The sequence below is a fragment of the Vespula vulgaris genome, chromosome 7 (assembly GCF_905475345.1).
Source record: "Vespula vulgaris chromosome 7, iyVesVulg1.1, whole genome shotgun sequence".
NCBI lineage: Eukaryota > Metazoa > Arthropoda > Insecta > Hymenoptera > Vespidae > Vespula > Vespula vulgaris.
Window position 1 is genome coordinate 3,047,501 of NC_066592.1, and position 18,218 is coordinate 3,065,718.

The 18,218-nt window shown below is 41.1% G+C and overlaps 1 protein-coding gene and 1 long non-coding RNA gene across 27 annotated transcripts in view; one reads left to right on the forward strand and one right to left on the reverse strand.

The window, feature by feature from the left end:
* The window catches only part of LOC127065191 (uncharacterized), a 39,545-nt gene extending 30,281 nt beyond the window's left edge, over positions 1-9,264 (reverse strand). Inside the window, exon 1 of the long non-coding RNA XR_007781967.1 lies at positions 9,081-9,264. This is a non-coding gene — a long non-coding RNA (uncharacterized LOC127065191). The remainder of the gene's footprint in view (positions 1-9,080) is intronic.
* The window catches only part of LOC127065150 (forkhead box protein P2-like), a 268,844-nt gene that overhangs the window by 154,134 nt on the left and 96,492 nt on the right, over positions 1-18,218 (forward strand). For 15 of the 26 annotated variants that reach the window (XM_050997110.1, XM_050997118.1, XM_050997102.1 and 12 more), the window contains 2 exons: positions 12,684-12,824; positions 14,985-15,119. In XM_050997110.1, the coding sequence (XP_050853067.1) occupies positions 12,684-12,824; positions 14,985-15,119 (276 nt within the window). Of the gene's footprint in view, positions 1-12,040; positions 12,510-12,683; positions 12,825-14,984; positions 15,120-18,218 lie in introns of those variants that run through there. The other 11 variants (XM_050997122.1, XM_050997121.1, XM_050997125.1 and 8 more) reach the window with 5 other exon arrangements.

Here is an 18,218-nt window from a genome sequence, read left to right on the forward strand (position 1 = left end):
CAATTTCTTTTTTCTTCCTCTTTTCTTTCTTTCTTTCTTTCTTTCTCTCTCCTCTTTTCTTATTTTTTTCTTCGTCTTTTTATTTCTTTTTGTATCCTCCTTAACAGATTAGATTCAAGTCGAAGGATTTAAATGTTCGTTCGTTCGTGAACGAACGAGAGAGAGAGAGAGAGAGAGAGAATAGATATTATTTATTTAATTACATATTATATTTGATCTATAATAACAGCTTCGTATTATAATAATAATCATATATGAATAATATTAATAATAATTCAAAGTATATGTAAATGTTTTAGTTGAATTTGTTAGAGTTCTGAAAGATATTTTAATGCGAAAAGTACGATCCTACGAAATTCCGAACGATCTTACATAACCCGTAGTGCACCCTCGAGTTTCCGAAGGAATAACGAATAAAAGGAGGGTGAGAGAAATAGAAGAAGAAGAAAAGAAAAAGAGGAAGAAGAAGAAGAAGAAGAAGAAGAAGAAGAAGTAAGCACCGGAACCGTTAATCACGCTTGCGAACTATTCGAAGCACATTTTTCATTGACGTACCGTAACGCGATGGAAGCCGCGTGTCGACGTTTATGAAAGTGGTAGTGGAAAGATCATAGTGGTAGTAATAGTAGTAGTAGTGGTGGTGGTGGTAGTGGTGGTGGTGGTGGTAGTGATGAAGAGAAGGGTGCTCGATGGGGGAAGGATTCGGTAATTATTCGCCATAGGCTTGAAAAATTGCTGCCTGATCCCGAAATCGATAGTCTCGCTCTCGAATGTCTCTTTTCTCTCTTTCTCTTTCTCTGTCTCTCTTTCTCCTTTGCACCCTTCTTAGGTGGCATCGTACGTAGCATTTTCCAAGGACGAAAAGGGTGTCCCGAAAAAGCGACCACCCTCCAAACGTAGCAACCCCCACGATAGGGCCACATTATAAGAATAACGTATCGGTATCGTAATAAGGAAACGATTGGATGCGTACCGAGTACGTACGAGAAAGAAAGAGAGGAATGGTACTAGGAGGGGTGGTAGTCACCTTCGTCGAGCTTTAACCTTTACGTTTGCCTTCACTATCTTCTCATTTTGCTCGAGACTATTATTCATACGACGTTCCAGGGATCTTCTCCCGTGCTTGCCTGGGTTATATCTTTTTATATATATATATGTATATGTATGTATGTATAAAAAGATATATATACACACACACACATATATATATATATGTACTGTATCTAGCGAGAAGGTAATTCGAAGGTGACGCAACGCTTTTGCTCTTTATCTCGCGAAAATATATGTAAAAGATAGATAGATTGATAGATAGATAAATAGATAAATAGATAGATAGAGTGATGGGAGAAAGAGAGAGAGAAAGCTTCGCGTTTAATTCTTCTTTCACGATGTATTCATAAAGACGTATAAGCGGTCGTTACGCCGGAAAAAGAGATTAAGATCGAAGGGCCCTTTGAAGGGATTAAAGCGGAAAATCAAAAATAATTCTCTCCTGTGGGCGACATCTCGTAGCCGTGGCCTAACGCAATAATCCCTTTTCGTCGCGACGGTTTAAGGGTCGCACTCGTAGAGTGCTGAGACTCGATTACGTCGGGTTCTCCTTCGAGACGAAAAAACAGATCTCGAATGGCCCCATCCCGGAATTTGGAACGTAGATATCTTTGTTTTTTCTTAAATTCTTTTCTTAACGATTCTAATTTCTAAAATATTTTGGTGACTTTATACTCGTACGTTTTGCATTCGCTCCCACCTTCAATGCGATCACTTTCTTTCGCTAAACAAGACGATCGTAGTTTTCATCAAAGAAAAAAACAGGAAAAAAGAGTAAAATTTTGTTTCTAATAACATTAAAATTCTTCGATTAAGTAGTATCAATTTCTCAAGAAAGAAAAAAAAGAAAAAGAAAAAGAAAAAGGAAATGAAAAAAATAAATGTTAACGATGGAAATAATTGCAATTATCGGCACGAAAAAAAAAAAAATAAAAAATAAAGGAAACGATAGTAAGCGTTACCCAGACAAAATATCTCTACAAGATGAATACCTACGGTAGACGAGAACGAATTAAATGGATGGAGAAGTAAGGTGGGATTCAGGCCGGCAGGGTAATCGGCTCGGCTCGGCTCGTCTCTCGCGAGACTTCACGACGAGCCGATGTATAATTTATATAAAACGGCATTAAATTGTCTATGTCGGGGTGTGTGCGGCTTCTGGCTGGTTCGCGACGTTCAACGTTGAACCAGGAGGGTATATAAGACTTTCGATGTAGGAGGGATGAGAATGGGTGATAGGTTACGGTAACACCGTTAGTGGTAGACGGCGGAGTAAAGAGGGAGGGAGAGGATGAAGGAAGAATGTTGGAAGGGAACTGAAGAAAAGAGAAAGAGAGAGAAAGAGAGGATAACGTGTCGACTAACGATTCGTGAGAAAAAGAGAAGAAGAAAAATAAGAAGGAACTGCTGCGTGGAATCAACGAGGACATATTAGTTCGACTTAAGGCGTGGCATAATGATCCTGTGACGAAACCATCTTATTCCGTGACACAACGGAAAGTAGTGAGTGCTGGCATTTGTGTGTGTGAAAGAGAGATAGAGATAAAGGAAGTAAGAGTAAGATAGAAAGTTGTAAGGGGTGGCTCCGTTACGACAGGGGGTTGCGGCCAGTCAGGCGAGAATAAGTGCGACTTACACCGACCACGTTGATTGTGAGCCTTGACTGCTCGCGTTAAGAAGGTCCTGCGCTATTGCAGTATAAAATAATGTCATTCATAGTGGGGGTAGTGATGTTGGTAATGGTGGTGGTGGTGGTGGTGGTTAGGGTAGGAGAAAATGACGGCGAGGAGGAGGGTAAAGCTTTAAACTCGGCATCAAACGCCAAAGGACCTCTACCCTCGCTGCAAATTTTTATTCATTGACACTACACGGCCGAGCACCCTTGAGGAATATTCCTTTTTGGAGCTACGAAAAACTTCTAGAGAGAATATAGACTCCTATCTTTTATATACTGATACGAAGATGTATAGGTTTATAATAATTATTTTTAAAACGATGCTATAATTTAATCAAATAATCGAGTTTCATTCGAATTGATATTCTATACACACATATATATATATATATATATATATATATATATTTATAATGTATATCACAAATAGATATATTTAATTAACAATTTAGATAACTATTTATTATTATATATATAGCGAAGAATTAATATAAAATCGATATAATTCTTAATTGAAATTTTTTGACGGATATAAAAATGCTTCTCTCTCTCTCTCTCTCTCTCTCCTTCCCTTTATCTTATCTATCTCTCTATCTTTCTCGTGTATCAACGTAAAACGATGTCACGCGAGGAACTCGTCGTTTCTTCGGGCATGGAAGATCGTGGCCGAGGGTTTGGGATAAAGTTGCGAGCCGAAGAAACTCGGAAGTCCATAAATCACGCGAAGAACCGCAGGGATCCCGAAGAAGGAAGAGATCGGCTCGGATCGCAAATGTGCGAACGTGCGTGTGTTACGAGTAGAAAATAAATGTGTGTAAACGTGATACGTGCATAGATACGTCGTACATGCATACGTACATGTATGCTTATATACATACATACATATATTTCGGTAGGGGTTTTCTGCTCCTTATTTACTCTAAAAGGTAAAGGAAAAAAAAAAGAAGAAAAAAAAAATGTTGGTCGGTGTCCATCTATACTTCGATGGGTGCAGACCGCAAAGGCTGACCGTTCTCACAGTAAATATATCGAAGTGAATTGCAACTTCGTCCCTAATCCGAACGTGAAAAGGCCGCATGCTGGAGCCGTGATCCATGGCCTCGAACTAAATTCACATTGAATTTATAAGGACGTTTATGGGGAAAGCAAAAGAGAGATAGATAGAGATCGTATATCTTTCTTTTTTATTTTTTTATTATATTTTGTTTCATCATCATCATCATCATCATTATTATTATTATTATTATTATTATTATTATTATTATTATTATTATTATTATTATTATTATTATTATTATTATTATTATGATTTCTTTTTGATGGATCATTGATTACCATCTCGTACATTCAAAAGAGATAACGTTCGTAATTCCTTCACATGACTACAAAACCCAATAAACCTCTTAAGGCTTAATTGTGAAACATCCGAAGTTAGCTTTTAGGTGGAAGACATTAGCAAAACCGAGCTCACCTTTTCTCCGGCCAATTACAAGAGATTTCGCGGTAATCCTATTACACATACGCACGCACACACATTAGCTCATTATCGCATAACCGTACTCCGTACGAGCGTATCAACCGCTTAGTTTCGATTGTCCGAAGGATTTCTGGTAAAATGTTAATGGCGAGTCTTCTTTGAGCCGATACCACTCCACCTTTCAGGAATCGTTACTTCGCAAACAAACGAGGAGGATCGGCTTTGTCCTTTGTGTGTCTATCTCTTTGTCGTTTATATTAATTTTTATTTAACCGATTAGTTCGTGTATCAAGAGAAAAAAAAAAGAAAATGAAAAAAAGAATTAAATACGATTTCTCGATGATATAGTACGAGCTCTTAACAACGAAGAAAAAGATTTGCTCGTTCATGTATCTATATAAACCTATAGACAGACATATACATATATACATATATATATATATACATATATACCGATGGAAGAACCTTATCCGAAGGAACGTCCGAGATTTTATTTAGATCCCGGCGATCCGACGGCAATAAATGCGAAACGTTTCGGTCTTACGAAGACGATCGAAGGGTGGTAGCAGAGTGCGGGCATTTAGGAGGGCGTCCGATGTCCACACCTCTGTTGTCAGCTAATGCTTGGCCATTGTAAGGGGTCGACGCTCGTAAGCGTAGCGAATCTTCTCCGGTGGATTCGGTATAACGTTCGAGAGGATGGAGAAAGAGTACGAGAAAGAGAGATGAAGAGATAGGAACAAGAAAGAGATAGAGGAAGAAAGAGAGAGAGAGAGAGACTAAAGGTTAGAAAAAAGGAAAGAAGTAGAGAAAAAAGTAGAAGTCAAGGAAGTGGTACGTATCGTTTGTTGGAGAAAGAGAAAAGAGAGAGAGAGAGAGAGAGAGAGAGAGAGAGAGAGAGAGTGAGGGAGAAAGAATTTCACGAATTCCACTGCTTATTCGTTTCAGCCCTCTTTACCCTCTCCTTTCAGTTCAGTACTGGCCTATCGCACGCCGACAATCCGGCTAAATCTCTTCCACCATAAACGGCTAAACAAAGAGGTCCATTCTTCGGGTTGCGCCAAACCCTACTCACCTCGCCCTTCTTCTTTCGTGTCTCAATGCGACACCCCCAGCGACCTGTCCTCCTACTCTCACCCTTATCGGACTTGTCCACCACTTACGATCATCCATCTGAAGCCCCCTTCCTTCTACCAACGAGATAGTTCTTCCGTCTACGTTCACCAAGAGAAAGAAAGAAAAAAAAAAGAGACAGACGGAGAGACAGAGATAGACACACACACGCACAAAAAAGAGAGAAAGAGAGAGAGAGAGAAATGTAGCCATTGTCCATGACTTTTTTCGCGATACACCTTCGAACCTATCCAAGAGATCTTTCCATCCCCCTTTCGGTGAAACGCGTTTAGATCTTACGTCCATTTTGGATTTGTGGCGGGACCCTGACGAAGAGTGATGAACGACCATTCCTACTTTTCTCCCAAGTCGAACTAGCAGGGGATACGATTTTTCGATTGGCCTAGCGATACTTTATCAGTCCTGATCGGCTCTTCTCGTTAGAATCTCTCAGGTCTGGCTGTTTACTCAAAGTACCTACTTACTTACTTACTCACTTACTTTCTTACTTACTTCCTTACTCTCCTTTGAGATTTTCAAGCGGATCGAAGAGAACAAGCGGTAGAGAGGAGTTTCCATAGTACTTGCTCTAAAACGTGAATTACGTCGTAAGAAAGAGAGAAAGAAAGAGAGAAAGAAAAGGAAAAAGAAAAGGAAAGAAAGAAAAAAATAGAAAGAATAGAAAGGTTCGTTGGTAGAGGTCTGATACAGTCCCTCCTAACCCATAATAAAAGAAGGCAGATTAATGCCTTCGGTCTTGAATCCAATCAACATTATTCCGACAATAGTCCGCCAGGCAATACCCTTCCTACCCTCTGGCAGTGGCGATATTATCAACAGGCCACCCAGCACAGGCACCTTCTTCCAACGAGACTCGTCTCATCTCCCTTCCCAACCCACCTCAACTCTCCTCGCTCCACCCCATAGCCTGTATAACGTCTTTTTCTTTACCCTCTACTCTAAGACTTTGCTTCTCCTCCTCCTCCTCCTCCTCCTCCTCCTCCTCCTCCTCCTCTTACTTCTCTTCCTTCTTTACACTTTCGCACCACCATCTTGAAAACAGCGGCCCTGTCGTCGTTTCACAGAAAAAGACACCTAGAGAACCCGCCGGTGCGCTCTTAATTCCACGAGCGCCGATGATAAGTATGCTAACAAGAGTGCCGGTGCCGTCGGTGTGAACGCTCGATCTTAAGGGACGGGGAAAAGAAGCAAAAGGGCGAGAGGGGAAAGAGTTGGCTGGGTGGGTGGTTAGGTGCGGGATGCCACCACAAAGAAGTGTGAGTCGTCTACTACTGGTGGCAAGACTTCGAGGGTTGCTTCTTAAAGCCAAATTAACGCGACGCTCGCATAAACGGTGCCGACTTTTCCGTCAATGTTAATACCTACCAGAGGGCCATTAGCCGATCGAACCACCCTCCAGAGCAAAAGGACACACAGGGAGAGAGAGAGAACAGGAGGAGAAGGGCCGATTGGTGATGAGGAGTTAGGGGTGAAAGGGGGTTACGCGATCAACGTTCACTCGAGTCGAACGGCTTCTTTTTTTCTTTCTGTCTTTTTTTTCTCTTCTTCTTCTTCTTCTTCTTCTTCTTCTTTCTTTCCAGGCCACATCTCCCCACCAGGAGCTCTCCTTAATCGTCGATGCGATAAATCAGCCCGAGGAAAGGAGAGAAAAAAAAAATACCTACGCGAGAGAGGATCGCGAACGCGATAAGCGTGACCGAACATCCCTCTTCTTACTACGAATAGTCGTCCTGTTCTTCGAGTCGACAAGGGTAGGAGACGGGGAGGTTTGGGCTCGTTGAAAGATCACAACCATTTCCCTTTTATCATTAACGAGTCTAGAATTTTTGTCCAATTCACAACATCGATGGAATGTTCGTTCGAAATCTTCGTTTTCTCTCTTTACAATCTTCTCATATCATATCGTGCCTGGTCGAAAAACTTTTATATCCATTCTTCGATTATATATTAAAAATTTTCTTTGCTTCTTGACATTGTAAAAAGGTAGAAAAAAACGGACGATCCGTAGATATGAATTTAACCATCTTACAAGATTACCAACGTACAAATTTTCGTTTAAAAATATACGATCTACTTTAACGAATGAACGAACAAATAGATAAGTAAATAAATGAAAAATAAATAAGTAAAAAAGAAGAAGAAAGAACAACAAATGTATACAAAATTTTTCATATACCTTTCTTGCTATAACGACGACTGATCGACCAACCGACCGACCAACCGACCGACCGATCGACCGAGGCACGAGCGTAACGAAAATAAAAGGAAGCACAGGGCGGTGGTAAGGAAAAGGGGTGAAAGACGTTGGCTGGCGGCAGGGCTGCTAGCCGTTAGTAACCTACGTTGAATCTATAAAGGAGTGTTTTACGAGGGTGGATAATGCGATGAACGATGCGAACGGCGAGCGGTCATGCCTAAAGAACGCGCGTAACCGGACGACCGCCCTCCTCCTTCTTTTACGGATCCTCGCTAACCGGGCGGTTTTTGAGCGTGCGAGAGAGAAAGGAAGAAAGAAAGAGAGAAAAAGAGAGAGAGAGAGAGAGAGAGAATTGAACGGTGGTTTTCGAGAAAAGAAGGAAAGAAGGAAGGAAGGAAGGAAGGAAGAAAGGAAGGAAGGGTGAGGTCGCCTCGAGGAAGCGGTTTCGTTCGTTTTCAGAACGAACGTTGCTGGTGGAGGTGTACTTGCTGTGTAAGGAGCTAGGGAGAGGTTGGAAGGGAGGTTGAAAAGGTCGGAGAGGGGATGACGAGGAGGGGGTGGACGGTCCACGGCCCATAATATATCAATTCCGTATTCTAATGTCCAGGCGGTTAATCCAAAAAGCGTCGACTCTGCGGAAACCTAAGCGGTCGTGGCGCCTTTCGTTTCCTGCGGAGGGTGACCCTCTCTCCTTCCTCCCCTCTCTATCTACCTCTCTCTCTCTCTCTCTCTCTTTCTCTTTCGCCATTCTCTTTCTTCCCTCTCTTATCCTGTCTCATCGTGTCGCGAGAGAGAAATAAGGGGTGTCCGTACGTCTACGTCGTCGTCACGTATGAACTCAGTCCTTTTCTCTCTTTCTCTCTCTCTTTCTCTCTATCTATCTATATATCTGTCTGTCTGTCTATCTATCTATCTATCTATCTATCTATCTATCTACTTATCCATCTATCTATCTATCTATCTGTCTATCTATCTTTCTTTCACTCTGTTAATACGCAGCTACGAGAAAGAGTCTATCGGGTTCTCCTCAAAGTCACCAGCACGAATCCTCGGTGTCAGCATCCGAATCGCGGATTCGGATAATTGTAAAGAGACAAAAGTCTGTGGTTCCACTGGTACCTGCAAGGTTGTGATATTTAATCCTTTCGAGAGTGACCGAGCAGAGAAGAATCAATACTTTCGATTTGATTCGAACGTATCGATTATTTAGATATCGATCGATCGGTCGATTAATAACTTAAAGACCAATATTAAGCGTTCAAACTACGTTATATAATTTTCATTGCAACGTACACCCTATTTCGCTCTATGAATCATATGTAATGAGAGCCATAAAAGAGAAAGAGAAGGAGAAAGAAAGCGAGAGAGAAAGAGACAGGGAAAAAAAGAAGAAAAAGAAAGGTGCGAAACGGCGAGGCGCGCGGTGAAAAAGGAGGAGTCCTTGGAGTGGCGCGAACTATTTAAAAGCGCGCGTCCGCTCGAATTCTCAGCGCTAGTAAATTACCCGAAAAAAGAAATAATCGTTGGTCATCTCCCTTGCGTCTCACCTCTCTCCGGTGAACCTGCCTCCGACGTTGCGTCACCTCTCGTCCGCGTCGTTTCTCTTCTCCGCTTCTAGAACGACCCAAACTCCTCTCCTCGAGCCAAGCTCCCTCTCTTCTTCTCTCTTTCTCTCTCTCTCTCTCTTACTCTCGTTCTCGTTGGAGGAGGAGATATCGTCGAGCGGGTCTCTTCTCCGCCCTAAAAAAGAAAGAAAGAAAAAAAAAGAGAAAAAAGGAAAAAAAAGAAAAAAGCAAGGAAAGAAGAAAAAAACCCTCCTCCTCCCCGTTCCCCACCTCCTTCTCTCCTCTTCGCGACGAGCGTCGCGGTCTGAGATAAAAAATTAGCCGGAGTTGCAAACGTTTCCACCTTAAATCATATATTTATCGCGACATTAATTCAACCCTTTTAGGTGGCCCTTTTTTCCTGGCGGCCACTCGCCACGAAGCATCGTCGGTAGAAAGAGAGAGAAAGAGAGAGAGAGAGAGAAAGTAAAACCCTTCTCTACTGTAGACTGCACTACCTACCCTTTTTCACTGTCTTTCTCTCTCTTCCCCCCCCCCCTCTCTCTTGCTCTCTCCCCTTCTCTATTCCATCCACTTCCTTTACCCCTTTCGAGCTGGACGACAGGCCGTTACCTCGCTAATTTCTCAGATTCAAGTATTTTTATGTACCGTCGCGCGTACCCGACTAGGGTAAATCCTACCGTTTATTATTTAGATGGAGAGAGAGAAAAGAGAGAGAGAGAGAGATAGAGAGAGAGAGAGACGTGGAGAAAAAGGAGAACAAGAAGGTTCGCTCTTTTACTTCCTCCATTCTTCCTCATCGTCCACGTGCGTGGGCGTAACGAGTTACGAAGTACTCCCTCTCACTCTCTTTCTCTCTCTCCGGCGAATATGCGATGAGAATACATCGAGAGGGTAGAACATGTATGTTCTTCTATCTTTCTCTTATCCCTTGCCCTTTTCCTCTGACGAAGGATTCTCGTTATCTCGTCTTAAAACTCCATCCCTCCCCCAGCCACCCTTATAACAGAACGATTATTCTTTCTCGACGTTCGTTTCGAAACGTTACTTTCGTAAATCCATCGTTAACTCGACGTCATTAATTTTATTTCTCTTTAACTTTATTTTCTTTATTTTGTTTGTTTCTTCTTTATTTATTTTTATTTTAGTTTTCTTTATATACATGCGTATATGTATATATATATATATATATGTGTGTGTTTACACATATACATATATATGCATTTGACCCTTTTACTCGTAGACACGGGCGAGCATGTAGAACCGTACGTGTTTAAAGTGGAACACAGTAGTTAACGTGCTAAGACCGAAAACGTTTGGAATAATCTCGAAGCGAGTTCTCGTAGTCGGGATTATTACGGATCGTCGCAACATCATCGAGCCCGACGAAGTCGAGGGAAGCATTATTCACGGTGAAATACAAAACGGTGAAATAGCCAGGCCGGGGTCCTTAAACGTGCCGGGCCCCCTCATGTTTACTTAATAAATACATATTTGGTATACGGCCTGGTACATAAGCCGAGCGAGCCGGCTGCGAGCCTATTTTTGCGTTCGCTCTTGTTGTCATAGGACCGGGCCGATGGGAGCAGCCTTTCCCTCGACGAACCATCGTTGTCCTTGCGTCTCTCTCTTTCTCTCTCTCTCTCTCTCTCACTTTCTCACTCTCTTACTCTCTTCCTCTCTCTCTCTCTCTCTTTCTCTCTATATGTTTCTTCTACAATGGACCAACCAAAGAGCCGAGATGTATTTTGAGTATATATATAGTAAAAAAGGCCTAATATACAAAATCTTTCGTTGGAATTTCTCTGGTCGATTCGAGTGGAAGAAACAGCCGAACAAACAAGATATCCTTTTTATCTTTTCTTACGTGAAATCACTAAAATTTCCTCGCCGATAATTTACTTTATTGATATATCGAAATACGAAGATATCACGTTCATAGTGACATCAATGTTATTCGTCAAAAAGATCATGGTCCAGTAAGAAATTTTCGAACGACAGTTATTCACCGATCGCCATTCTCGTCATCGTCGTCGTTGTCGATTCTCAGAGAAACGGGAAACTTATAAAAAAAAAGTGTATCGAAAGGAAAGAAAGAAGGGTGAACTGAGTAAAGATAGTAGTCATCTGAAGGGAGGACATCGGTACGCGTCTATCGTGCGACGGCTGGCGTCCATGTTCTTTCTCTCTGTCTTCTTTCGTGAAGTCGCGAGTATGTCGAGAGAACATATGGGAAGGCAGAAAGTAAGAGAGGGAAGGAGAAAGAAAGAGAGAGAAAGAGAGATACGAAGAAGTAGTAGAAGAAGAAGAAGAAGAAGAAGAAGACTAGTGTTCGAAGACGAAGACGAAGAGGAAGACGAAGATGAAGAAAAGAAAGAGAAGAGAGAGGACACGAGGCAGGCCACGAGATGTGCCGCTTATGATGTAGTGGTTAGCCCTTGGTGGCGTAGGAGGTGGTGGTGGTGATGGTGGTGGTGGTGGTGGTGGTGGTGGTGGTGGTGATGGTAATGGTGGTGGTGTTGGTGCAACTGATGGAGGTGGAGGAGGTGGTAGGAGGTAGGTGGGAGGTGGGAGGTGGCTGCTATCGAGGTAGGGGAGAGCGGGAGTGCGCGCGAGAAAGAGAAAGAGATAGAGAAAGAGAGAGAGAGAGAGAGAGAAAGAGAGAAAGAGAGAGAGAGAGAGAGCTCGGTGTGCTTGGTAGAGGGAAAAGTGGAGTCGGGGTCGGGAGCTCGAGAGAATAGGAGAGGGGGTAGAGAGCAGCAGCGTGTGAGTGCGAGAGGTGGAGGAAGAAGATCGAGCGGGAGAGGGGAATGGGCGAGGAGGGTGGGAGCGGGTGAGAGGTGGAGGGAACGGGGAAGAGAGAGAGAGAGAGAGAGAGAGACGCTTGAAAGCAGGCCTGTTGGTTGGTTTCAACTATATTTGTTTATATTTACACAATAAGCAACAGCCCCGCCGGTTCGGGCTCTCTCCGTGCTCGCTATGCTTGTGCCGCATTTAGTGTTTAGTCCTCGCTACTCGCGCGGCGCGTTAACTTACGGTTCCACGTCGTTCGTCGTCTTCTTCTTCTTCGTTTTCGTGACTCCCACGATACTACGTTCTCGAGAGAAAGGGAGAGAGAGAGAGAGAGAGAGAAAGAGAGAGAGAGAGAGAGAGAGCGCATCATCGTCTTTTTATCGCCACGTGCTTCTTGTACGTTGTCCTTTTTCTTTCCTCTCCTCCTTTTTTTCTTGCCTGTTTTTTTCTCTCTCTCTCTCTTTCTCTCTTTCTCTCTTTTCTTATTGCTCTTTTTTCTTTTTTTATTTTTTTTCTCTCTAAATACTTCATACTTCATCCAACGAAATACCAACGAAGACGGACGTAAGTGCGAAGAAGAAGTCTCTGTGGTGTCACCGATGGATTTCAATTTCAAAGGTCCTTGAAAAATTCGATATATAATGTGAAAAGAAAAAGAGAGAGAGAGAGAGAGATAGAAGTAAAGGTAGAGATAGAGAGGGAAAGAGAGATAGAGATAGATAGATAGATAAAGAGAGAGAGAGAGAGAGAGAAAGAGAGTGTGTGTGAAGAGTAACGTGTGTCGATTCCAAGGAGAGAGAATCGAAAGTACCGAAAGCGTGGAAGGTGCGAAAGAAAGGGAGAAGGGGGAAGTTCCCTACTGTGCCAAGGAAGAAGAGACTTCCGGTGTGGTGTTTCGTCGCACGAGAGAGACCCTCTCGCCGGATGTTTATCGTGAGTGTCCTTACGAGTGTTTTCTGCGTGTCTTCTTTTTCTGTTCTCTTCTATTTCATTTTTTTCCTGTTTTTTTTTCTTTTTCATTTCTCTTCTGTTTTCTTTTTCTGTTTTTTTTCTTCTTCTTCTTCTGCTCTTCCTTTCCTCTCTCTTTCTTTCTTTTACACTTTCTTTTTCGTATCCAAAACGCCTCTTCCTTCTGAAAAAAGAGAGGAAGAGAGAAAGAGAGAGAGAGAGAGAGAGAAAGAGTGAAGGAAGAAAGATGCAAAATTTAACGACTTAGAATACACGAATTATTATTTTCAATGAAAGTTATTTTTCCTTGCAATACAAAAAACACCGAGAATATCTTTTATTCCAGCTCGAACGAGTTCACATACCATACACCGTTAACTTAGTCACTTGCCTTCCAAAAGGGGGCCAACGATATGTACTTTTTTTATCACCTAAGGATCCTACAGAGATTACGTGTTATTTATCAAACCGTTGCCGTTCGTACTTACATGCAAGAACTTATCGTTCGACTCTTTTTCGTTCTTTTCTCTCTCTCTCTCTCTCTCTCTCTCTCTCTCTTTCCTTTTTCTCGTTGACTTAAAAAGTTTAAGAGATTGCCCGATACATAGTGACTATCATTATGCGTATAATATTTAAGAATTATCACGCCATAAATTTATTCACCTTTTTTTTCGAACAAATGCTTTCGAATTTATAGGAAACAAGAGAACCCACTTAATTTCAAGCAATTCCGCAATGGGATAACTTCTCTATCTTTTTTCTCTCTTTCTCTCTCTCTCTCTCTCTCTCTCTCTCTTTCTCTCTTTTTCTTTCTCTCTCTTTCCCTCTCTCCATCTCTCTTTCTGGTTTTTCGCGCGCGCCTATCGCTCGTGCTCGCCACGTGAAACTACCGATCGATTCGCCTTCGATGCGTAATCGTTCCCAGAGAGGGGAACTTCGGAATTATTATTAGAAAGCCGTAACCGCACGCGAAACATTGTTACTTTTGCGCGCGGCGAGTGTGCGTCGAATCACGTGCGTCACGCTACAATCTATAATCGGTTGCTCGTTTGCGATCAAGGCAAAACCGGTCTTTCGATTTTCGACGATCATCGCGATTGATCGCATTCGAGATGAAAATGATATTATATAGACACTACTCTTCGTATAATAATTATGCTAATCAAGATATTTGTCATACTAAATATATGTATATATATATATATATATATATATATATATATATATATATATAACGTGGTCCTTTTAATCCTAACGCGACAAAAATAATTTATTATTTCTATTTTATCGTTATATTTTAATATTTATTGCTTCTTACTCATATCAAATATTAATTATATGAATTTATGTATGACTCGTAATAATCTGATGGAATGTGAAATATTTGACTTCTCTGTGGTTTATGCATATAAGTATATATATAAATATATATATATACATATATATATATATATACACACACATCCGTCAATTTCTAAGCAAAATTGCCAATTTATCGATCGGAGGAAAATGTTTCCATTGGAAATTGTTCTTAGAATGATTTAGAACGAACGATTTTATCGAATATTCATTACAATATTTTCGCTCTCTATCTTTCTCTCCCTCTCCTCCCCTCTCTTTCTCTCTATATCGAGCAATATTCTATATGTTTGATTTTCACAGATGCGTATAGGTACGAAATATGTTTATGAAATATAATTAATTAATTTTTAGCTTGAAAAACTGCTTAGTCTTTTTTGCAATTTCGTTTTTATCCTTACAACGATACTCGCATAATTTTGTTCAACGAATTAATTTACTCCTTTCTCTCTCTATTTCTCTCTCTCTCTCTCTCTCTCTCTCTCTCTCTCTCTCTCTCTCTCTCTCTCTCTCTCACTCAGTCACTCATCTTCGTAGAGACACAACAATAACGCGAGCCATAGTTGTTTTCACATCATGTTTATTAACGAGGAGCATCGCGTTGCATCAACGTTCGTTCACGTATATACACGGACTGGACATACATGTATTTATACGTACATACCTATAATGCATATGTATATTAAACGCGGTATATTTCGCGAACCTTTGTAATCGCATTTCGTTTCTCCAACCTTACAATCGTATTACCGATATATTTCGACGTAAAGACGATCGTAATTTCAGGACGATGGCATAATGGATCATGACACAGACGGAGACGGTGCGATCAACTTGTCCACGTCGCAGCGACCCTCCGCCGCTACAACCCCCAATGGTGACATCCCTGGTTACGGTCAGGATCAACAGGACAACGATCAGGTAAGAGTCACACACCACGAAGGAAGAAACGTTCGTCGACGTTCGACAAATTTTTTCATCAATTTCGTCTTCGTCGCACGTTGCAAATTTATTAATAGAAAAAAAAAAGAAAAAAAAATATCGCTGTATTATCGAAGTAATAATTGTATTCGCGTTTATTGCATCCGAGAGACTCCGTTGCACTTTTAGAAAAGAATTTTTTGTTTAGATTGTTATACTACCGTGCGAAGCTCTCTTGAAAATATTATAGCCTCCTAAATAATTTAATTCTTCGTTCGTCGTCTCTCGTCCGACATCAAAGAGCAATCCACTGTCTCTATCTCTCTCTTTCCCTCTCTCTCTCTCTCTCTACATATATATGTGTATATATATATATGTATATATATATATATGACTGACTGTCTCTCTTCTTCTTTCATACGCACGCATATGTTTCTCCTCGTTCTCCTCTTTCCGTTGTAACCGTGGGTTCTCTACATACGGTAGAACAGCAGACGGAGGACAAGTTAAACGATCTATTTCGAAGTTGCTCTTCCGTGAGTCATCACCGAGATACGCGGATTCTCTAAACACGTCGTTTCGTTGAATTTTGTTGACGTCTAACGTTACTTCGTACTACCAGAATGAAGATTATATCCCGATCGATTTCTTTAAAACCAACAATTTTTACGAGCGAAACCTTTTTCAAAAGAAACTACTCATACATACATACATACATATATATGTATTATACACGATAGAAAAGAAACACGAGGTACTTATAACTTTTCTTTCTTGAAATGGAAAAAAGGGGAAATTGAACGATCACCAGCATCGCGGGACTGTGTAATCTTTACTAGAAAAGAACGAGAAAGAAAAAGAAAAAAAGAGAGAAAGAAAAACGGAAAATAAACCGATTCTTCGACCTTAAAAAGCGAAGTTTCCGCGGTACGAGCTTCGTACCTCGAGATGTAGTAGGCGATACTTTTGAAGCGTTTGACACCCAGCCACCATAAAATCGAGCCCCCTGATTTCAAATTCAATTCAAAATCCCGCGCTTGGTGTTGCCTCCGAGTGGAAAAGGGAGAAAGAAATAGAGAAAGAGCGAGAGAGAAAGAGAAAGTGAAACGCAATATACCACTACGCTCTCCGTGGCAAGTGCCGGCGAGGGAAACAAATGTTTTATGGCCCTTAAAGCGGCCTTTTTCGGTTTCGTTCTCGAAGAAAAGGGAATGATAGGGTCATATAGGCTACAGGTCTATTCTACATATACCTATATATACAGAATATATATATATATATATTTATATATTTATATATATTTATATATACTCACGCATCTATTTACAAGTATCTATAAAAATAGATTATTCCTTTCCTCTTCTTTCTTTCAAATTTACGCCTATCTTACACCAGCATGTGCCACTATACACTCTCTTTTATTATTTGATATGTTTATACGTACACATACGTATACAAACTCATACACTCGTTCTTTCGTTCTTTCGTTCGTTCTTTGGTTCGTTCGTTCGCGTTCGTTCGCATTCGTTCGCGTTCGTTCGTAGATAGCAGCCGAATATCAAGTTCACGTGACGCAGCGCGTAAATAGGTGTGTACTTACACGACTATGTGAATTACACGTGCGACACGTACATCTGCTCGTTTGTTGGTTAAGTGTAAACAGAGATTCGCTTATCGCTGCTCCGACACGTCGCGTAGAACGTACACGCGCTGATGTTGGAGTCTCCAAAGTCTCTCTTTCTCTCTCCTTTACTCTTTCTGTCTCTTTCTCTCTCTCTCTCTCTCTCTCTCTCTCTTTTTCTCTCTTTCTCTCTACATACCTACCTATCTATCATTTTGGGATTTATACGAAAAAAAAAAACAAGCTCTATAACTAGAACATTTTCTTTATTACGAAACTTTATTCGATCCATTTAACGTATCTTACGTCGTTATGTTAGTTTCCTATCAACGACGGAAATCCAGATATCCTATGATTTTTATTTCGCGTGAATTCTAGGAGGATTCGAATCTCCTCTATTAGAGAGTCAAATTTCATCGATCGATAACCGCTCTAATTTGTGGTTAGAACACCAGAATGCCGAACTTTCCAGCCACGACATCGAAAACGACTAGGAGGCACGACCACACTTGACCTTTTTGGACATCCTCCTCCATCTCTCTCTCTCTCTCTCTCTTTCTTTCTCAGACTTGATCGATTCTTTACGTCGATTCGAGAAACTCGCTGATCTTCGATCGTTCGCTTCTATTCTACTATATGTACCGCTAAATGGCTTTCGATTATTCTATGAGAAGTTATGTGTCTAATAGCGTCTTGAAACTTACCTTTCTCTCATTCACTCTCTCCCTCTCTATCTCTCTTCCTCTCCCTCTTGAAACTTCTTCATTCCCACGTTGTTAATAATTAATTGCCGTTGAATAATATTAAAGTACGTATCGTTTACGTTAACCTTCTTGACGTATATAAGGTAGACTTGTAAATTGTTAGGTGTGACCAAACTTCGCATTTCTAGAGGGAGAACGACGGTGTTAGAAAGGTAGAGAGAATTAAACTACGCTTGTCGCGAGCACTCGACTGAGATAGCGGGCTGCCTTCGGTCGACTGAAAGTCGTGTTCAAGATCAAACTTACCATAGGTTAACAATGTTTATAATTTAAGGACTTGTAGAAACATAAATAAAGAGAGAGAGAGAGAGGGAGGGAAACAAGAAGAGATAATAATAATCAAAACCGAGCACAGAGGTCAAAAGGGATCTTAAGATATATACACGTTAGTAAAGATCAAACAGTCAATGTCGACATCAACGTAATCCAGGATGAATCTCTACGTCTCTGTTTCGTGGTTTTCGGGATATCTCAAGTTAATATTCACACACTGACATTCGATCGATCCTCAACCTTCGATCTACTTGGACATACCATCGAAGTTTACGACAATCAATCGTTAATGATTCCTCCAAGAAGTGCTACCTATGTATATATGTGTATATATATATATACACGAAGTGAGGTATATCCACGGAGATAGACGTTCAGAGAGAATCGTGATTTCCGTTCATTGACCCAATTTTCGAGAGTAATCCGAATTTTCACAAATTC